Source organism: Nannobrachium achirus, assembly GCF_963921795.1.
Source record: "Nannobrachium achirus genome assembly, chromosome: 4".
NCBI classification, from domain to species: Eukaryota; Metazoa; Chordata; class Actinopteri; order Myctophiformes; family Myctophidae; genus Nannobrachium; species Nannobrachium achirus.
In genome coordinates, this window is record NC_137813.1 from 15,812,591 (window position 1) to 15,836,303 (window position 23,713).

The 23,713-nt window shown below is 41.4% G+C and overlaps 1 protein-coding gene across 1 annotated transcript; it reads right to left on the minus strand.

Annotated features, from left to right (window-relative positions):
* Nucleotides 1–10,764: 10,764 nt before the first annotated feature.
* On the minus strand, nucleotides 10,765–12,120 carry LOC308282684 (nuclear factor 7, ovary-like; the record flags this gene model as incomplete). The annotated part of the gene is made up of 1 exon (XM_080723074.1): nucleotides 10,765–12,120. One exon carries the CDS (start codon nucleotides 12,118–12,120, stop codon nucleotides 10,765–10,767), a length of 1,356 nt encoding a protein of 451 aa, XP_080579200.1.
* Between the last annotated feature and the right edge of the window lie 11,593 nt (nucleotides 12,121–23,713).

Here is a 23,713-nt window from a genome sequence, read left to right on the forward strand (position 1 = left end):
GAATACAAGAAAATTGCATAACTGTTTTAGACTTGTTCCTTCCTATAGTGATACAATAATACTGGTTCCTCGGCAAGGCTTACACTACTCCTACTTCAACAGAGACAGACTAACTGGTCAGTTGACATGTCTTGTCTGTCTCTTTTATGATCATTTATAACTTATACTTATATATAATTTATATCTCGTCTCTTTAAGTGATATATCACTGATATGCTCTTTTTGTCCTAGTTTTTGTCAACAAAACAGATGTTTTGTCAGTCTGAATAGAGGTGGTGATCAAAGGGTTCTAGTTTGGAACTGTATCTGTCCCACCATCAAAGCCATTATTGCTGATATCCAAGAGTCGTTTACGACGGTGTACTGCGGTGAAAATAGTAAGTGTCGCATTGTGTCATGTGGGCTTGTTTGGAACTACTTTCTGCTTACGTTTCCATATAACCAGACCCAACTGGGAAGGTAGAAAAAAAGGCTGTTAATAAAAAAACTGCCACTGATATTGAGAGCTTTTAACAAAAGGTATGGAATTGGTACAATGGGACACTGTCAGGTTTTTAATTCTCTGGTCTCCTTTGCTCCAATCGAGAGCAGCAATGTTTTACATAAATCGACCTCCTGGTGGCGCTCTAAAAGGCAGATGTGCAAAATGCAGGGCAAAGGTTTTTCCTTGGCCTCTACGGAGTGCGCATACATAGTTTTACACTGATTGGTGGAGTTCTAGGTAAAAACACAAATCTGCCTGTTATAGCGCCACCATGAGGCTTATTTGAACATTTTTAAGTGACAGTTCTTCCTTGGCCTAGTGGGAATGTTTGTGCACAATTTCATCAAAAGTGCACGCTGTGTGCATGGTATGAGTTTTGTCCAAAACTAGCCTTATTCACGGCCCACCCACTCAGCATCCTCTGGATGCTGAAGTCACATTTTGAAGGGGAAAATCCTACTATAGCCTAGAGTTAACACAGAAATCGCAAATTTAATGCAATTTCCGAATAGTAAAGTATAAAATACAGCTAGCATGATCAAGAACACAAGATAGTAAAAGGCACAAAGCATTATAATTTACTTTACCGTTCGAAATAATGATTTGTTGGCTTTAAGTCCAGCTATTTCTGTTAGCCGCAAATTGCAACACTAGATTTTTTTATACTCGTATGAATCTAGGGTTGCAATACCTCCCATAGGGATCCAATGCATGAAAACAGTTTTTTGCTATCTGATTGTATTAAACGACTTCAAACTCACCAATATTGTGGCTCTATGGAAAGCTTGGAATTTACTCTTGCTATCTGCAAAGTGTTTGTTTCTGAAAAATCCACCGTGGAATTGTTATGATTTTATTTTCTGTTCGGGTGATTATTTTTTCTAAGTGCTGGAGTTTGGAAGCGCTCGTGGGAAGTCACTCAGCAGTCCTGTGTACCAGCTGGTTCTGTCACATAGCCTAATGCAGGAGGCAGCGGGCATGGTGTTATAGAAGACGAGCGCTTCTTAAGTTCAAGACTTAGAAAAAAAACATGGCTGCTCGGATTTTATTGACAGAAAATAAATCATAACAATTCCACGGTGGAATTTTCAGAAACAAACACTTTGCAGATAGCAAGAGTAAATTCCAAGCTTTCCATAGAGCTACAATATTGGTGAGTTTGAAGTCGTTTAATACAATCAGATAGCAAAAAACTGTTTTCATGCATTGGATCCCTATGGGAGGTATTGCAACCCTAGATTCATACGAGTATAAAAAAATCTAGTGTTGCAATTTGCGGCTATATTTCTGTTATAGTTTCCCCTTCTAAATTGATGTCAGCACCCGGGGGATGCTGAGAAATTTGCTGAGTGGGCGGGCCGTGAATAAGGCTTAATCGGACAGATCCATATGTCGGGTGAGTTTTGGACAAAATCTGTAGTACTAAGTACTGTCCACAGATTTGCTTTGCAAAAATCGCCCCATGTGAAAAATAAAAAATAAAAGTTTGCTGTCGTTAGTTTGGACTCTCTCCCGTGTGGACCAATCCGGTGAGGCTGAAGCAACCTGCCACCAGCATAAAGGACCAATCAATCAGGGTCATGGAGTCACTAAAGCCTCTCCACCACGACAAGGTCACAGCAAAAGGAGAGGAAGGTGGTCCTTAAAAGGGCCGTTGGGGGGTTAAATGACCGTTAGTAGAGCACTATCTTCTTGCAGATGGTGCTCTTGCACAGAGGACATTGTGTCATTACTACAGAACCACACTCATGTGGCAGGCGGTCTGCCTCAGCCACGACTGCCAGCATCTCGGCACAGCTGTGACAGCAGCACGCGTGTCCACACGGCAGGAAGATGACCTGAGGCGAGGCTTCCAGGCACACCACACACTGCTCCGCGGGTCTGACCACCACGGACCTCTGCATGAGCAGCTCCTCCCTCGCCACCCGTCGGATCAGCGCGCTGAGCCTGGTGTCAGGCGAGCACAGATGGATCTTGCAGAACCTGAAGAAAGCAGCCACTCTGGACCTCACGCTCTTAGTATTCATTGGAGAAGAAGACACACCTGATGGCACCATGACGGAACAAACAATGATGTGGCTTCTAAACACACTGACACTCATGTTGATCTGACAGGCCTTTTATCCAGGAGATCAGCCAATCACAGAGTCGCTGCTGTTGCCACGTCGTGGTCGCGTTGCTATGGGCTGGAGCGCTGCGCGCGCAACTGTCAACAAAAATGACACGTGACGTGTCACTTTGACGTGACCCATATCACGTGGTCAATTCTGAATTTCTGATTGGTCCATCCGAGACATCTCGTTTGCAACTTTGTTTACGTTGCGTAACGTTGTTGTGTTGACTATTATCTTCATTTGGTGAGTCAAAAGGGTGTGTATTATTGTCCGCGGAACTGCTGTTCATTGGTTGATAATTATGGTCGTTGCTGTATTTAATACATGATTTAATATTGCTGCTTCCTGTTAGCTAGTAGCTACAACGGTCTGGTCTGGTCTCAGGTAACACGCGGTCGTGGACAATCGAGCGGCTCCGTCTGGAGCCCGGGTGTCATTTCCAATAACGCGTCTGGCAGCTATGCTAACGGTAGCTGGCAAGTCTGGCTAGCTTTTATAAATCAAACAACACTTGTGGAGACCGGAGAGCCAAATAAAAGCTTGTCCCACTTTATCATCAGCTTCTATAACTATTCTACTGCACTGTGCTGCAAAACACACGTTACAACAATGCTATCTTTACAATGGCGTTTGTTTATGTTTGTATGGGTGGATTCCATGAACACACTATGTATGAAGCTGTCATAGTGTTGTTACTTTGGGCTTGTTTTTCTCTAAAGTAGCTTGTAGATGTTAGTTAGTTGCAGATTGTGTCTTTTGACTTGTTGTCTCTGAAGTGTAGTAGTTATTTGGGCTTTCTTGCTAATGTTGTTTAAACAGTGGTTGTCTTAACATTTTCTTGTCAAGGACCCCCTTGTAAATATACAAAACGTTCTCTTTTCCCCCCCTCCCAATATTTGTTTTGAAATGAGCAGATCTACAAGCTCACAACAAGTCGCATCCAAGCTTTGAATATAACATTGACATGACAAAGATGGTTACCAATGTCTTAGTTTATTAACAATTTATTTTAATTTGACTATTTTTATGTATGTATGTTTATTAATTAAGATTTATACGTAAATGCAGTGGTTCTCAACCTTTTCATGTCACAACCTCTCAAAATAAATAGGCTACAGAATATTTGAACTGGGCACAAGCACTTGGAGGCTTTTCATGTAGTTTGACTCGATTCCACAGATACATCTTATAATTAGGCTATCCTATCCGTTGAACTTGCAGCATGTAGCCTGACTATTTTCAGGCTGGCTCAATGTGCAGATACCCTGTATACATGTATGCTATATGTTGGTTTAGTCCGGGAAAAAAAGGGTGATTTTTGGCTGAACGTGGATTCGCCTGTAAAAGTTTTTTTCTCAACTGATTCTTGTAGCTTGGGGTCACCTCTTAAGGATTCAAGAAGATGACCAGTGATATCCATTGAGCATTTTTTATTATTAACCCCTTAATGCCTGAAACATGGGCTTCCATTGACTTTCTATACAGGAGGAAAATACCCAGAAAAAGATAATTTTTCGGGGTATTTAAGGAGGATCTGAGGGGTCTAACTAGGGGTTTGTCATGATGCTGAATCCATTGCAGGCATTTGTTTTGCACAAAAAAATTCCGTGGGCTAGAAATAGCCTCAGAAAACAATACACGTATGGGTGAGTATTCATGTTAGTCGGAGGCCTTAGGGTTTTTTTTCTCGTGCTAATCAGTCTAAAAGTGCAACATTTTGCACAGATGTAGCTCAGGGCTTGCTCTAATGATTTAGCTAGTGATGACTCATCACTTTTCATCACTAAAGTCGATGGAAGCCCAACTTGATTTGGCCGCTGTGGCGACCCCGAATGTCGCAGACTCGGGCGCCCTAGCTAAATCATTAGAGCAAGCCCTGAGCTACATCTGTGCAAAATTTTGCACTTTTAGACTGATTAGCACGAGAAAAAAAAACCCTAAGGCCTCCGACTAACATGAATACTCACCCATACGTGTATTGTTTTCTGAGGCTATTTCTAGCCCACGGAATGTTTTTTGTGCAAAACAAATGCCTGCAATGGATTCAGCATCATGACAAACCCCTAGTTAGACCCCTAAGATCCTCCTTAAATACCCAGAAAAATTATCTTTTTCTGGGTATTTTCCTCCTGTATAGAAAGTCAATGGGAGCCCATGTTTCAGGCATTAAGGGGTTAATAATAAAAAATGCTCAATGGATATCACTGGTCATCCTCTTGAATCCTTAAGAGGTGACCCCAAGCTACAAGAATCAGTTGAGAAAAAAACTTTTACAGGCAAATCCACGTTCACCCCCATTTTTCCCGGACTAGTTTATTTACTGTTGAGTGAGAGAAAACAATGTTGCACATTAAGGTAATCATCTGGGGTATCTTAATCTACCTGTGTACATTTCTGAACCTAGGGGGTTCTCAGAGTTAGAACAGGGGGGCTGTAAAATCCTTGTGTGATAGGATAATTATTTTAAATGAACAACATGTACCCTCGCATCCCTATACTCTGAGGAGAACTTTAGCCAAAAATAGCAGATCTACAATGCTATTTTTTGCTTATAGGTTTGGTGTAGGGATAAAAAAGAGCAGACCAAGTACAGAGTGAAAGGTCAAGTTTACTAAGTATGGAAGATTTTAAGTGGTTAAGTGTCAAACTCTAGTCTATGAATCTATCTATGAAATCGATAAGAATCTCCATCACACATTTATACAATTTGTAGAGGGGGTCCCTGCTTCATCTCTCTCTCAGCTAAGGGGTCCTTGGCCTGAAAACGTTGAAGACCCCTGCTTAGGGATGGCCAAATGGAGATTTTTTCTTAACCAATAACCGAAAGGCCTTATCAGTTAATTAACCGTTAACCGTTAAGGAAATGTGTTCAAAAATGCGCTATTTTTGCGATTTAAAAAAAAAGGAAAATACACCCGTTTTTCCCCATAATAAAGTGCCATATTTACACATTACAAACAATAAAACTAGGAGAAACAAGAATACAAATGTTTTCTAAAAGAAATGTGTTTTTGCAAAGAAACCGTGGGATTGAAATGATCAATCTGTAATGTGATGCGCTTCCGCCAGGCACGTGCGCACATACAGCAAAGGGGGCTGGAGCCCTTAACTTTTATCAACAGAATTGTCCACCAAAAGGCCCTTCAGCCCATGCCTCTCTAAAATTCTGTGCACTCCCTGGCTCTCGCCTAAAAACAGCAGCAACGAGATGCTCGCATGTAGAGCAATAACTTTCAATCGTATGACATTTGGAATGGTTGAATCGGCTAAACGTGATGTCCATTTCATTCATTTTCTTCTCTCTCGACCGTGTTTTGTGTGTGCTGATGCAGCGATCATTGAATTTGCGACTCTGAGCTGTGTTATTTTCGCATATCCTAGGCAACTCTCTGTAACCAAGACGACTTTAGCGCTCCTCACGTCGTAAACATGTAACATTAGAAAGTTGTGTTTTTTTAAGCTCTTCTTAACGGGATTCAATGTGACGCTGACGGGGGTCTGTTTTGTACGACGACGGAGCATGTGTTGAACAAGTCAGCGTGTACGACTCCAAAATCAAGCAGCGTCGCACACTCCCAGTTGCGTGAATGCATGGATGTTACACAGATATTGGTGTCCCAGAAATGTGTGACCACAGCGCGTGTATATATATAGTTGCATGGTTGATGACTTGATGTTGCGTAGATATTGGTGTACGGGGCTTTTGGTGTGACACATGGGTTGATTTCCTTTTTCTTTTCTTTTTTATCGGTCAAAATTGACCGTTAGTGCTTACCGGTAACCAATTTCTTATCGGTTTACCGGTAACGGTTAACCGTTGGCCATCCCTGCCCTGCTCTATAAAGCTGCCAGAGAGAAAGGCAGCAAGTGCATTGATGTCTCCTCTTTTCAGGGCGTAACATTGTCAGCTGCTTGACAAGATGGAAGGAGCTGCATGGATGCATTGTGGGGCTGTGGAGACCAGACAGACTGGTCTGGAGACGTTCACAGTGTGTTGCATCAGCACCGGAGGAGAACCTATCAGCCTCCATGTCCTGGAGGATCACAGTGATGGCACAGTGGCTGGACATCCCAGTGAAACAGAGGTTAGTTCCATTCAATGTGATCTCCTTCCTTTTGGAAAGGTTCACCTGTAATGCCGCGTGAAAGTGTTTAATTGAATATATTTGTTTCCTCTTCAGTGTTTGACTGTGCAACTAAATGTATTTCAATTATGATATAGGGAACATAAGTCTGACATCACTGCCGCTAGAGGCAGCTATCCCCCTGGCTCCCAGAGTTATTTTGATCAAAAATCCCATAGGGTTATCTTGGTTTGCGTCATAAAAGATTTTTTTCCCATCACATCAGCCTTGCGGTTTTACTCGTATGGATGTGAAGCATCAACTGACGGAGAAGTATCTCTAGTCTAAATGGAATAATCACTTGTTTTGTACTGTGTGTGTGTGTGTGTGTGTGTGTGTGTGTGTGTGTGTGTGTGTGTGTGTGTGTGTGTGTGTGTGTGTGTGTGTGTGTGTGTGTGTGTGTGTGTGCTGTATAAAGCAGGTGTCTATCAGTGATGTCCATCTATCCAGTCACAATATGTGGCCTCAGAATCGCATGAATTCCTATGACTCAGCAGCCCTGAGTCAGGACCTGAGCTCTGCTGTCCCCTGCATGACTGCCATCTACTGCTCTGATGCTGAGACAAGCTGTGAGTCACACACACACACACACACACACACACACACACACACACACACACACACACACACACGCTCACACTTGGCTTCTTCAGGGCTCGTAAAATGTAATCCTGACTTCGTCAAGAGCAGAGTACATCTACTGTATGTGAAGTCTGCACTCAAGTCAAGGATGCCATAAAACATGTTGACCAGCAGTGTTCTTGTACATGGTCGAGGGATCAACTTGTACATCAAACGGCCTCACGCTACAGATAGGCTCCTGCCACATGGCCCACATGTCTCAGGAATCAATGTTTCCTGAGGCTATTTGCTTTGCTGTGTGGTGATCCACATGTATTTTTTAAAGTACCGTAAATTAAATGACCAATACAAAACAATTCAATCAGTTGAAGTATAAATCTGACATTGAGTTGTTCTCTCCTCCTCAGATCCCTCACTCCTTCCTGTGTGTAAAGTGGAGGTTTCCCCTGAACAGCCGGAGCGGGGTCCCGGTCTGGTCCAGGTGAAACTAGAACCTTTAAAGTTAAAGAAAAGCCGCCGGAGCGGAGTCCTAGTCTGGTCCAGCTGAAACTAGAACCTCTAAAGATTAAAGAAGAGCCGCCGGAGGGGAGTCCCTGTCTGGTCCAGGTGAAACTAGAACCTCCACAAATTAAAGAGGAACAGCAGGAGACTAGTATCAGTCTGGTCCAGGTGAAACTAGAACCTCCACAGATTAAAGAGGAACAGGTGTTACTTCTAAGACCAGAGGAGGCTGCAGGGTCATCATTGACATTACGAGCAGTGGAAAGTGAAGATGATGGTGAAAACGGAGAGACAGAGCCTCTAGCCAGCAGCTCAACTGAAAACATGAAAACACGAGCTGATGTAGAGGACTGTGGAACAACACAACCACCTGGTGACGACCAGCTCCTCTCTTCTCACAGTTCTGAATCTGACGTTACTGAGGACAGTGATGACTGGCCTTCACACTGTTCTGAATCTGACACTGAAGGCAAGCAGACTCATACCAGGGAAAAGCCATTTGCTTGTTCAGTTTGCAGCAAAGGTTTGACCAGAGCAGAGAATCTGATAACACACATGAGGATTCATACAGGGGAAAGGCCATTTGCTTGTTCAGTTTGAAGTAAGAGCTTTAACCAAATTCAATATTTGAAAACACACCTGAGGATTCATACAGCCAGGGAAATGCCATTTGCTTGTTCAGTTTGTAGTAAGAGCTTTAACCAAATTCAATATTTGATAACACACCTGAGGATTCATACAGCCAGGAAAAGGCCATTTGCTTGTTCGGTTTGCAACAAAGGTTTTACTTTTAACCAAGCTTCAAATCTGAAATGTCACATGAGGCTCATACATGGAAAAGCTGTTTATGTGTTCAGTTTGCAGCAAAAGCTTTAACCAAGCAGGAGGTCTGAAAATGCATATGAGGACTCATACAGGGGAAAGGCCATGTTTGTTCAGTTTGTAGTCAAAGCTTTAACGAAACTCTACGGTTGAAAATAGACATGAGGACTCGCACAAGGGAAAAGCCATTTACTTGTCCAGATTGTGAAAAAGGCTTAAATGAAAGATAATGTAATCTGTGGAACGAAGTCAAACTAAATGTAATGCCTCAACTCTTACAATTCCAAGTGCTTGTAGCTTGGAGGGTCCCCGCTCCTTTTGCTTTCTTTATTTTTATTTGTACTTATAGGCTAGTATCTTTTTTAATCAATTATTTGACAGACAGGGAGGCATTGTAAAGATCTAATTGGACTGAGATATGGTCCACATTCTTGGTAAGGACTTGGGCAGTAGTGTTCTGAATCAACTGCAGTTGTGGGACACCTGTACCAGAATAGATTTCTATTCTATTCCGTTATCTGAACATCCCAAGGCACGCTAAAAATGTGCTTCATGTTCAGACTAGACAATTATAATAAAAGGACTTTGATATTCCATACCATTTCATAATTGGTATTCCATGCCATTTCCTTGGTGTCAAAAAGTACAGGGAGGGAAGGGGATCAATGCCATTGAATCCAATCAAGCCCAATTTGTCTTTGCGTGTTAGGGAGCGTTTAATAGAGCAGTGGTTCCCAAAGCTTTTAGCCTGTGATCCAAAAGACAAATTAGACAAAGAAGTTTGCCTGGGACACAAACTAACAAAGTAGTGAAAATAGCAGATCTACAAGCTCTCAACTCGTCGCTTCACGCCGCTTTGTGGCTTGTAGATTGGCTATTTTCACTACTTCTTTAAACATTTGATTTAAACTATTTCGTGAAAATGTTAGCTTTTTTTAACACCTTTTTCTTTTTTTTGCAACCGAAGGTCGCAGTTTACCATGAGACATGTCACAGCTTGTCTGTGTGTAGACGTGTACACATTTTTACAGTCTATGGGTTTGCCGCTCTGACATCATGCTCTGATGTCACTGTGATGTCCGACACATCTTGTCCACGTATGCGTTTATCTCTGAAGGTCACGCCTGACACTGGTTCCCTTGACACATCACTGTGACATCACAGGTGATATCACAGGTGACATCACCTATTTAAAAGTCCATATATGGGTATTCCCCAGAATCCCTTTTATGCCCATGTATGAAGATCCCTGATGTCTTCGATATATCACTGGCCAGATGGCCAAGACATGGCCCATATCAGTGTGGCTTGTTCAGATAGGGTTCTCCATATATGGGCATAAAAGATATTATATGTTGTGATGTCATGGGAACCACTCTAACTGAATCCCTTGTATGCCCATATATGGAGATCCCCGATGTCATCAATATTAAGCCCATATCTAACAGGACTTCAAATGGGAATGCCCATTGCCCATATATAGAGGAAGACTATAATCATAATTGTTAGAATGACTATTACTGATATTATTACACATACAGCATGTACTGTATAATCAAGGTTCAAGGTTGTACTTTATTATCTTTTGTACAGGTACATAAGAGTAAGATGTATTTTGTTTGGCTTCCTTCAGACAATGCAGTGGTATATATAATAACAGCAAACAATATAACAGCAAACAACACAACAAAAAAGAGTAATAATAATGATAATGACTTAGAAAGATTTGGGAAAAGAGTGCAAAAGAGCGAAGAGAGAATAAATCCTCAAATGTACATGTGCATACATTTTGGTATATTGACACCAACAGCATTTTTTCCCCCAGTAGTTGCTACTGTACTTAACTTTTTGTAAACAACTTCACATTCACAGTGTGTTCTATGTGCAACAGGTTAGTATATTTCAACTTCTCAGTTTAGGTACAGTTCGTGCACTCACAGTATCTATTGATATTGATCAACAGCTTTATAATTATTGATTATTGAATAAACCTTAGATAAGATCCAGATCAGACTGTTACTTTACAACTGACACCCGTTTATGTTGAATCTCCTCAAACACATCACAATGATCTCTAAAATTAACTGGGTTCTCTTTAAGACAAAATAGTTTGTCGTTGTGATCATCATCACCACGTTTAACAGCATTGTTCAAGCGTTACACTGACTTTCCGAGGTAAAATCCTCAGACTATGACGAGTGTTAAAGTATGGAAAGAGTGTTTCAGTGAAAGTGTGTGTGAAGGTATGTATGCATGTGTTAGTTTTAAGATCAGAGAAGGACAGCTCTCCTCTGTTCCAGTCCAGCTGGACTCTGATCCTCTGGAGTTTCTGCTTCACTGAGAGCTTGACTGACGCTGAGCATTCTGCTGTGAATTTACCCTCACGTGATCTTATGCTCCATGATTGACCCCGTCTGTTTCCCTTCCTGTGAGATGACTCTGCTAACACACCTACTGTCCAGTATGTGCTGTCTCCAACCTCAACATCCCAGCTGTGAGTCCCTGAGTTAAAGCCCTCCGAACCCAGGACACGGGACCAGTGGTCAAACCTCTCTGGGTTGTCAGGAAGTGGCTGTTTCTCTCGTCTCAAACTGGTCAGATCAGCAGACAGTGTGTATTCTGAATGGGCAGTGTTGGGGTCCAGAGTCACGGGAGTGTAGGAGACGATGTCCTTCATCTTTTCCCAGACTCTGAAGGTCAGGTTGTCCAGGTGTTTGGTCACATCTATCAGCGCTCCGGAGATCAGCTGTGGGTCCTGCAGTGTGAACTGGAGTCTTTCCATAGTAGCTCTCAGCTCCTCCTCTATGGCTCTGATTGTGTCTGAAAGGGTTGATATATCTCTGTTCAGACAGTCAATCTTATCCTTCATCATCTGACTCTTCTGCTGCTCTTCCTCCCTCAGTGCAGTGATCCTGGCTTCCTCTTCCTCTTCTAGAAACTTATGAAGCTTCTTAAACTGTTCCTTCATCTGCATCTCTGAGCGCCTGGTCTGGAACTTAATGTGTTCTGCTGTTTGACCATAGTTTGTTTTAACTTTATTAAAGACCTCCAGTTTCTCCTGTAAAGGTTTCAGTGATTTCTGGACTTCCGCCTTGTGATCCAGTGCAGCTTCATCGATGGGTCTGAAACTGTGGTTGGTGTGTTTCTTAGAATCTCGACACACAACACACGCTGGCTGTTGACATTTCAGACAGAACAGTTTGAGTTTCTCAGCATGCAGACTGCAGAGAACCTCAGACCTTGTTGATGCTCTCTGATGTCTCTCCTTTACGAAGGCCTCACACAGGTTCTTCAGAGCCAGGTTTCTGGGTGGATCCACTGAATGTCTCTCCTTACAAACTGGACATTCCTTTATTACCTTCTCTCTCCACCATTCCTGCAGACAGGCTTTACAGAAGCTGTGGCTGCAGGACAGGAGAACAGGATCTTTAAAGATATCGCAACACACAGGACAGGAATAATCCTCTTCTGGGCGAGACGATGTGGAAGCCATTTGAACTACAAACACTTTGCTAGGTAATCAGCCAGTCAGTGGTGGTAACAGTCCTTCTTCTAGAATGTTCCCTGAAGTTTACCTTCACTTTGAATCCTGATTCTTGTTAAAGTCCATTGGGCGCGCCTCTGTCATCTCCACCAAAAACAAGCGCTGCTTTATCTTAACCAAGACAGTGTTTTGATTCATTGATTTGATTTCAGCAGCAGGTTCCAGTGGTCTGGGTCAGTATTCTCTTGTGTAGCTGTGTAAAGACAGTCTGTCCTCCCTCACTGGAAGTTGTGTCTCTCTGCGTGTGTGCCATAAGTGGGTAGTGTAAGTAACCTGGTTTCTGTCAAGTGAGTCTGACAAGGGGTGGAGTTATCAGATGACAGAATTGTTGCATACAGTAGTTCGCACACACACACACACACACACACACACACACTCACTCACTCACTCACTCACTCACTCACTCACTCAACCTGAATCTAAAATAAATTGGTTGAATTAATTGCTTAATAACTCGTTCTCCTGCTATACCATCAACATGTGGAACGCCCTTCCACAAGCCTTAAAGGAGAGCAAATCCCTAGCCTCCTTCAAAATTGGTATGAAAGGTCACCTTCAGACAACTGCTACCCGTGACTTGTAAATAGACTAAGCCCCCATGCTGCAGTTGCTGCTCCCCCCCCTTTCTTTTTTTTCTGCCTTTGTATTTGATGTTATGCTTTTGAAACTGATATTATCCTAGATAAAGTACTATGTTCTATCCGTCTGCCTTTCAATGTTATATGATATACTTAAAGTGTGGTTCCTGTGGAAATAAGCCTCGGCTTTCTAGGATCTCCTTTTAGTTGACCATGTACCAGTGATTTGTACTGTCATGAAACTGTACTTTTTTCTATTGCAAACTTCTAATAAATTCTTCAATCAATCAATCATCAAAGAGGGTTTATTAGTTATAATATTTAGAACAATACAGTCTATACTGTCATTAGAAGCAGTTCGTAGTGTTTTTCACCAGATACAGATAGATGAGGACATCTGTAGGCCTTAAAACAAAGCTTGTTTTAAAGTAACACATCACAACATTTCTAAGCCCAACAGGTGTGATATTTGACAAGTTAAGACACTATCAGTAATAAATGTATGCATCCATACATTTTGTTTTTAAAGTTTAAATGGCCTAGCTCCTGATGCAGGTCATCCATCCAGTGTCTCTCATTTGTGTGTTTGCGCTCGCGCTTTGTCAGTTTCTTCATTCCACTTTGACTTTTTTGTGCGACAAAATATGTTAAAAGCCAAGGTAATGAATGGGTGTTCACTGGTTGGTGAATAGTGGACTACATGTTTACAAAGAAACTAAAACATAATGAATGAAATTGTTCAATAAAATGTTTTAGGATTCACTGAAGTGTTTTTTTATATTTTATGGAAACTGTAGTAAAAGTATTTCCTCAACTTCTACTGATTTAATGTATACATTAAAACTCCAATATTGTAATATTAACATTAACACAATTAAACTAATATTAAATAATGTTATGATTTGTTCGTCATTGTTCGTTCCAAGTTAAGTGGATGGCAGAGTTCACACCAACTATAAAACAAATGTGTTTCCCTTCATTTTAGTCCAGCTGGACTCATGCTTCACTGAAAGATCAGTGGTTGATCCTCGTGAGGAAACTTGCTGTGGATTAACAGTACCTTCACATAACCCTATTCTCCAGAACCGACCCTCTCTGTCTGTCTTCTTCTAGTAAGACTCTGCTAACACACACAGCTGCCATGGTGTACTGTGTCCAACTTGTGATGCAGTGCAGATTCATCAATGGGTCCGAGACTGTGCTTGACCTTTTGTTGTCTTTCTTTTTTGTCTGTGAGTTGCCTTTCCAGTCAGTTGACTGTACGGGTTTCTTGTCATTCCAGTTGACATTCCAGACAGAACAGAACAGGTTCCTCGGCATGCAGAATGCACAGAACCTCATCTCGGACCCTGTTGAAGTTATGTCTCTCTCACATGTTTAAGGTTCAGGTGAGTCAGCAACAGATTCCAGTGGTCTGGGTGACATGGCCTAACACATTGGTTCTCAAAGTGGGGTCTGGGGACCCCCAGGGGTCCTTGAGGGAGTTCCAGGGGGTCCCCAGCTAAATGATAGTTAGGAACCAAATGGACCATTATGGGTCTCTAACTCAGAGAGTATACAAAATGGAACCAAATGGGTCCATTTGGTTCCATTTGTACACTTTTTGAGTTGAATTAACATTGATTTTACTATATAAATTGGCGTCTCTGAGATAGAAATGGCAATAAATGGGTGTCCGTAGCCTTCTGTTATGGGGGTCCCCCTGGCATATCTTTTCAAATGGGGGCCCGCGGGCTAATAAGTGTCAATTTGGAGGTCCTTGAAATGAAAACGAACCACTGACCTATAACGTATTATTTATATACCAACATTTTGTGGAATCAGTGATCTCGAAGGCTCCTTGGGTATAGGCCCTCACAAAAACATGCAGTAGTCCTGGTTTCTAATATACCACCTCCCCCTAGCCAGCCAGGTGCTCCCCAACCTCCCTGGCGCGCGGCAGTGGGAGAGCGAGGGAACCAGGACAACAGGTTAGGTAGTTGGCACCGGGTGAGAAAAATGGGTTGCAAAAACCGTGGGATAAAAATATAGAAAAATAAAAAAACAAGTTTAGCAAAAAGAGAAAAGAAAGAAGAAAACGTCCCTGGGTTGCTTAGTTGACTTTTTGATTTGACTGACCGATTGTTTACATTACAACATGTCAGAGCTCTATCCATATGGTGCTGAATTTGCGTGCGTGCCTGCGTGCGAGCGAGCGAGCGATTTGGTAATATAGCCTAACGACTGTAGTAGTCCAATTCATAAGTGTATAAGTCTAGTCTAGCAGCTGATGGTGCTCAGGACTGTTATTAAAGGTGATAGGCTACACCATGAAATTTCACTTTTCCTATTTTAAAACCTTTTTTTGGGGTCCCTGAGAGCCATTCAAAAATGAGAGATGCTCTCTATTCAGGAGTGGTAATTTAGCCTCAAACCTTTTGAAAAACGTTTTTGGGACATAAACAATATGACATAAATACTTTTTAAATGCGTGGTGTATCACCTTTAAATGGCTTTTCTTATTACCCAGTTGACATGGAGAGACCAATCTGAACATATAATAACAACTTCTTCTATCACTGTCACTCCCCAATACACAACTTGTTCACCACCGCCAATGGCCTCCTGGGGGCGCTGCCCACCCAGGGACAATGAGGAATGAATGAATGAGTCACCTCATCATCCTCTTCTCTCTTCAGGAGATTGTGTGGCTGCCTGTGTTTTGTGCACCTCGTTCACTATGACCATGTGATTCATGAGGGCTTTTTGAATCTTCTCATTGGCTCTCTGGTTTCGATACTGTAAAACCTACTGTATACCTAGGTTCAACTCTACTGTAGGCCTATAATGTTACAGATGTATAATATATATAAAGAAAACTGAATTTTGTATGAACAGGCCCGTTTTTTTTTTACTTGTTCCTTCCTATAGTGACAATAATACTGGTCAAAGAGCATTACCAATGAGGCAATTAGCTAATTTAGTGTGATGATAAATTGTCCTATGAACCACATGGCTCAGCAAGGCTTATACTATAGACTAACTGGCCGGTTCACATGTCTTGTCTCTCATTTATGATTTTTTCATAACCTGTCTCTTGGATTTAAGTGATATAAAGACCACTGATGCTCCTATTTTTGTCAACAAATCAAAGAGATGTTCTGTCAGTCTGAATAGAGGTGGCGATCAAAGTTATAGTTTGGAACTGTACCTTGACAGAAGTTTTCTGTCCCACCATCGAAGCCTAATACTAATAGGATATCCAAGAGAGTTGTTTAACCACTTTAAGACTTATTTTGCACTTTGTCGTATGATGATGTACTGTGGTGAAAATAGCAAAAGCTAGAATTGTCACATTGTGACACGTGAGCTTTTAGATGCTATTTATGAAAATCCAACCTTACCTGTTTACCTCCATGGAGCAAAGTAGAAACAACTGCAGTGTCCCAAACCCTTATTTATTTTGAATAGATGAGTGAGCACCATCACACATTGCCATGAACTAGTTGTTGGCTAGCATGAGTTATGGGGATGTAGGTGTTCCTTCTGTTTGAACAAGACAGGTACTGTCAAGCACATCCCGAGCAGCTGCTCTAAGGCACTGAGTGAGAAGTGCTATCACTGGACACACAACATGTGTGAGACAATGTAATCTGTCTAGCCAAAGGCCCTGTACTGTCTACTGTCATACTGTACATGACATTTAAGATGTATCCCTGTAGCCCGGGGAGTGTGACAAAATGGCACAGAAAGGTTTTGTCTCTCAGTGAATTTGAATAACACAAAGCTGCCTATTACTTTATGATTATTGTATGGACTTTGTCCTTGATGGTGCGGACACCTCAGCTATTATATTTATATATCATATCTCTCTGACAGTTGATATACTGTGTTGTCAATATGTCCTGTAGCCTTAAACTGAAAATTGTACTTGCGAGATCCATTGATATCATTGTAAATGTTCCCCTGCTGTTATTCCAATGTATTTATCAGGTTTCTCGTGGAAGAAAATGTGGTAGTTACAGCTGAATATCAGTAAAAACCTGTTGATTTAAATAACGTGACATTTCAAAAGAGTCATTGTATACCCGTGTATTAACCTTTGGACCCACAATACCCCTGAAGTCTATCCCAAGTAAGCTGTTTTATTATTTTATTATACTTATAGTGTTATCATTGTATTATCAGGAGGTCAAGTGATACCACATTTCCCTGCAGGGTTTCTACAGTACTTCCGAGTCTACTTCACTCTAGTTTCATAAACTGTTATATTTAAAATATTGACCTCTGATAACCATCATATAAAATGTCATACTTTAAAATGCACACATGTGGAACAGATATTTGTTATTTGATGCGCCTGAACTCATACAAAAGATTTGTGGTAGACATTTACTTGACTTATATGATTCCTAAATTTACACATCTATTTTCAAATTAGAGCAGTCATATTGCTGAATTATTTAATGCCATAAGAATATTTCAAAAGATAGTTTGTTGAATAGTTGCTGGTTGGTGAATAATCACAGAGTGAACCATATGTTACAATGTCTACAGTTTGATTCTAAAGGCCTCTCCATACTTCGACCGAAACGCAAAAGGTCCTTTTCTACCATAAAATTATATCCCTCGGGACTTCTGAAAAGCATTGGACCGAACGAGAGTTCGGAAATTTGCATGTCGGAAAACACAACTCACCGAACATTTCGGTCGAAGTATGGAGAGGCCTTAATAGTCATTGTTGCATGTACCCTCAGTTTCTTGTCTCTCTAAACACTAAATAAAACAATTGACACACAAAACCATAATTATGAAATTATTCAGTAAAAGTAGTTAGAGATTAATCAAAAATGGTGATTCTATTATAACGTGTATGAAAACTGTAGACATACAGGAGTAAAAATATCATATTAGTCTGATAAATATTATACTAAGTATCCAGACTCTTCAACATAATTCATACATAAGAATCAAAATATTATATGACCTCTCTAACGTCATTAAAATAACCATGTTATTATTGTTAGAATTACTGTTACTGATGTTATTACACACATAACATGTATATTATTGTATAATAGACAGTGGGCACTAGATCAATAGCTTTGTGCGGTAATAAGAATTAATGACTAACACTCTGCTCAGGACATGAATTCAGTCCATGATGTGAGTCATGGTAACACTCACTCCATACCGTATTCTAGAATGTTCCCTACGTTTACTTTCACTGTGAATCCTGGTTCTTGTTAAAGTCCATTTGGGGTGACAGTCGGCAGCAGCAGGGGAGAGTGACAATGGAGCAGCTCAGACAATTCAAGCCTTTTATTCAGGTGCTCGTACAAAAAGTTAAAGACTGACATGTTGACGCTAATGTCCGAATCGGCAGCACAGCAGGTTCCAGTGGTCTGGGTCAGTCAGTGTTGATTTCGTCGACTAAAACTATGACGAAAAATGTTTGTCGACTGCGTTTTTTTCACTAATGAAAACTAAATAAAAACTAAGCTGCATGTGATGACTAAAACTAAGAATAAATATATTGACAATTTCGTCAACAAAATAAATACCAGACTAAAACGTTAGGGAGGGACTAGTGGAGAAGAGAATCATTTTATCTTTGGTTGCTCTCGAGTTGGGTGCTGAAAATAGCAGATCTACAAGCTCACAACGCGTTGTGAGCTTGTAGATCTGCTATTTTCAGCACACAACCATGGGTAAAATCAGTCATTAGGATGCCCTCAAGGCACGCCAAAATTAACTTGATCAACTGTAGATTTAGTCGCCTAAAATCTTATGATACTGTATATAGTAGACTAAAATTTGACTAAAACTAAAACTTTACAGGTGACTAAATTATGACTAAAACCAAATGACATTGTATTCAAAAGACTATGACTAAAACTAAATAAAAAATTGCTGTCAAAAACAACACTGGGGTCAGTATTCCCTCCTGTAGCTGTGGAAAGACAGTCTGTCCTATTTACCTTTGTCTAACCATATGCTCCACATCTAACCCCATCTTCTTCCCTTCCTCTGAAAACACTCTGCTAACACAGTGGTTCTCAACCTTTTCAGGCCACGACCCGCCAAATAATCATATTTGAACTGGAGACCCCCACCCTGCACAAGCACTTGGAATTGTAGGAGTTGGCATTACATTTAGTTTGACTCGATCTATTGCATTATGAAAATGTGAGGCGTGGTGAGCATGTAGATCTGCTATTTTCACAATTTCTATCTGCCTCTAATATTTGACAATTTTACCATTGTTTGACCAAAGGTACTAAAAAGGCTTTTAAAGTCCTTAAATTGTCACTTTAGAAATGTGCAGATACCCTGTATACACTTAAACTGTATGTTGGTCTGTTTACTGTTGAGTGAGAAAACAATGTTAGCATTTAGCTAAACATCTGGGGACCCCCTAAAATAATTTGGGGACTCCCCCTGGGGGTCCCGACCCTCAGGTTGAGAACCACTGTGCTAACACACACAGTGACCAGTCCGTATCGTCTCCAACCTCAACGTCGCAGCTGTGAGTCCCATGAGTTAAAGGCAAGCCCTCAGAACCCAGGATATATTCAAACTTGTCAAAACTCTCTGGGTTGTCAGGAAGCTGACGCCTCTCTGCAAGTCTCACACTGGTCAGATCATCAAAGAGGATGAGATTTGAATGGGCAGTGTTGGGGTCCAGAATGACAGGAGTGTATTAGGAGACAATGTCCTTTATCTTGTCCCACACTCTGAAGGTTGCCCGGGTGTTTGACCTCAGCTATCAGTGCTCCCAAGACGACCACGTGAGGATCTTGTATTGTGAACTGGAGTATTTCCATATTGTCTTGTAGTTCTGCAGGAATGAGATGTGTTCAGCTCTCAGCTCCTCCTCTATGGCTCTGATTGTGTCTGAAAGGGTTCATATGTCTCTGTTCAAACCCTCAAGCTTCTCCTTTATCATCTGACTCTTCTGCTGCTCTTCCCTCCCTCAGTGCAGTGATCCTCAGTTTCTCAGCATGCAGAATGCAGAGAACATCAGACCCTGTTGAAGTTATGTCTCTCACACCTGTTATCTTTGGAAGTTGGCAGGTGGATCCTGTGACTGTCTCCTCTTGCACACTGGGCATTCCTTTATTTGCTTTTCTCTCCACCATGTCTCCACACAGGCTTTACAGAACACGTGGTCACATGACAGGATAACAGGATCTGTACAGATGTTATCACACACAGGACACAGGGGGGGACTTGGTCTGCGAGGTTGGCTGTGATCGGCGTCACTGTGATCGCCGTCACTGTCATCAGCGTCACTTTCATCAGCGTGATGGGAGGGCGTGGCGTCACTCTGAACGGCGTGATGGGAGGACGAAGCGCCACTGTGACCGACTAAATGGGAGGACGAGGCACCTGGTCTGCGAGGTCTGCGAGGTCGGCTGTCTGAGGTACCCATTTTGTCTTTTCAAATGAAATGAAACACTCTGCTCAAGACAGGAATTCAATCAGTGAGTCGTGGTAACACTTCTTCTACAATGTTCCATAAAGTTTACTTTGACTTTTAATCCCGGTTCTTGTTCAAGTCCATTCAGGTGTGTCAGCAGCAGTTTCCTGTGGTCTGGGTCATTGTTCCCTCTGTGGAAAGACAGTCTGTCCTCCCTCACTGGAAGTTGTGTGTTTGATCTGAAGGTGAAAGCTCAAAATGATTATCTCAGCACCTGGTAGGCTTATAAGAGGTGGAGTTTTGACACTACAGAACTAATGTTTGCACGCATGCGCACGCGCACACACACACACACACACACACACACACACACACACACACACACACACACACACACACACACACTTATATAGACAGGGAACAATAGAGAGAACGGCATGAACAAGGTTTATGATCTCGGACTGAACTTTGACCGATTACAATGTACGCATCGCCATGACATCAGTGGTGTAGTGTTGGTGGGCGTGGCTAAATGTCAGTGGGAAACACACAGCCAGCTTCTATACTGTAAGAGAAAGACCAGCAGATATTACACCAACATGACAGTGGAAGAGACTTTTCATCCTCAGATTGTAGAAACTATTATAACATTTTAGCCTAACTCTGAGCTCATTTAGTTAGACTCCTATGGGTCAATATCTAGCGTAGGCCTACAAATGTTTTTCTGTGAAAATGCAGAAAGTGAAATATGTCAAAATGTGTTAGCTATAAAGTCAAAATGGTGTAAAAGACATCATGAACATGTACAGTAATGGTCAAGCATCAGACAGACGTCACACTCAAAGATTCTAAGACCAACCCAAAAGGTATCCATAGTAGATGAGTTAGAGGCTGTCAGGGATGTATTCATTTACGAGTACAGGCTTGAAAACAAGTCCTCTCACACAGATCTCATAGCTTGTCTCATGAGCTTGAGATTGCTAAACTCCCCATGGATGATGATTGATGATCAACTTCTGTGCTTTGGATTGATGAGCGACGTTCTATTGTCATGTGGTCAGAGAGATTTGTCTTTGTGTAGATGCAGAGATTTTCAAAAACGACAAAAAAAATTCTCTGTTTAAAAGAATACCAGGCGTCGTATGGTCAAGCCAGCGTTTCAAACAGATGGTGGACAGTCTGTGCAGTGATACCATTAAGGAGATGGGCTGGCCCTGAGATGGCCCTTTTGTGTGTGTGTGTGTGTGTGTGTGTGTGTGTGTGTGTGTGTGTGTGTGTGTGTGTGTGTGTGTGTGTGTGTGTGTTCACTTGAATGTATTTGTGTTTTTACATTTATCACGTATGATTCTTATTATTCTTATAAGTTGTAATAACCCACCCATACAGAAACTCAATATAATCCCACTAAAAAATACAACAATGGCTTTGTTTGACATGCCCACACACACCATGATTACTGAGAAGAATCAGGTTAGATGGGTGGATGATGGATGGATGGATGGACGGACGGACGGACGGACGGACGGACGGACAGACAGACAGACAGACAGACAGACAGACATAGTCTTTAGGGCTGAACCCTGAAGTCTAAACTTGTTCACCACCGCCAATGGCCTCCTGGGGGCGCTGCCCACCGGGGGCAATGAGGACTCAATGAGTCTCTTCACTTCTCTTCATAGGAGATTGTGTGGCTGGCTGTGTTTAGATTCTATTGCACTTCTCCATTTTCCATTTTCTAGGATGCAAGAAGGAATTTTAATTTTCTAACCAGACTGTTCCAGCCCTGTTCACTTTGACCATGTGATTCACATGGGGGTTTTGACTCTGCTCTTTGGCCCAATGGCCCTATCATTTCTGTTTAATGCTAGGAATGGTTCTATACTGTACACTGCAATAGGCCTACTTATATTTTCTACAGCAGTCAATTGCTTCTTGTTCAAGGTAGTTATAGGTTTAGCGCTACTCTGTAAAATGTTTCAAATGGCAATGTTTGAATTCATTTGTATTATGCAACACCTCCATCACCAGACTTTCCACCTCGGAGGAAACACAGGATGGAGCTTTCAAACCACATAACTGTTGCAAAAAACCGTTGAACACACCCACCCAGTTAGCCTATGTGCCATTGATTGTTTTTAGTGTTTGCACAAGGTTCTTATATTTCAGATTCTGTGCAGGGCGGATCACAGCAGAGGTGTAAAGTAACCAAGTATATTTACTTAAGTACTGTACTTAAGTACACTTTTGAGGTATTTGTACTTTACTTGAGTGTTTCAGATTTCCAATACTTTTACTTCTACTCCACTATACATCTCGAATCCAAATATTGTACTTTTACTCCACTATTTATTTGAAAACTTTAGTTACTAGTTTCTTTCGCAGATAGGCATAATATTATAAAACGTACATTAACCACTTTAGCCCTGTTTTATACCTTGGCTATTTGAAAATAGCCTGAAAATAGCCAATCTACAAGCTCGCAACGCGTCGCGATGCGACGCCTTGTGAGCTTACATCTGCTATTTTCAAACCTTTTGTACTTTTACTTTTGGTACTTTAAGTAGACCTACTTGTTGATGCCAATACTTTCATACTTTTACTCAAGTACATTTTGAATTACGGACTTTTACTTGTAACAGAGTACATCTACATTACATCATTACAACATTCAGCACCATTTGGCATAGTTACAATTGAAGTAGGAAATGCGGTAGGCCTACCCCCCTATAGGTTCCTTGCCACCCTTGTCTTCTAGGTTCGACTGCTGAACTGCAGTAGTTTCTGTACTTGGAGTCAACAGATTCATGGAACCACAGACAGATTGTGCAAGAAAAGGAACACAGATAGATGCTCATTTCTCCCCATATAACCATTCATTCATGTGTGTTACACAGTTTTCTTGTGGTTGGACATTGTAAACTTCAACCTCAGATTGGCTCAACCTTTGACAGGCCAAGGTCAATACGTCCACAGAAATAAGGACAATAACACACGGTTTTCCAATCAGATTTAAAGCCTTGAAGAATATTATAGCTTAATCAGCCAGTGCAGCACCGATGCTCTTACTTTTCCCTCTTTTGCAAGGTCCAGTCTTTGAGCACCCGTCACTTGTCTGGTCATGTATGACAACAGGGTGAACATAATAATAATATCTATATTTATAGATCACATTTCAGACATAAATGCTGTTGAAAGTGCTTTACATTCAACACAGGTTAAAACAATGTAATAAGTTTAACTAGAAGAAAAAATTGTTAAAAGTGAGATCAGTGGGTTTTTAGCCTCTTAAATCTGTCAACCCCATGACTTCACTTGGCTTATCACTCACTAAGGAACACAGAGGAAACCACAAACATCCTGCTGCAGACAGCTGCATCTCAAAAACCAACTGCTTCTCTGAATTATACCATTCAGCAACTTTGAATGCAACAGTGATTAATTTATTTAATGTTGAATTTAAGAAGCATATGAAATATTTATGCATACACATTCTTCTTTCACACCAACACATTCTAAACATAGGCCTATCTGTTGTTGCTTTGTACATTCACAAATCACATAT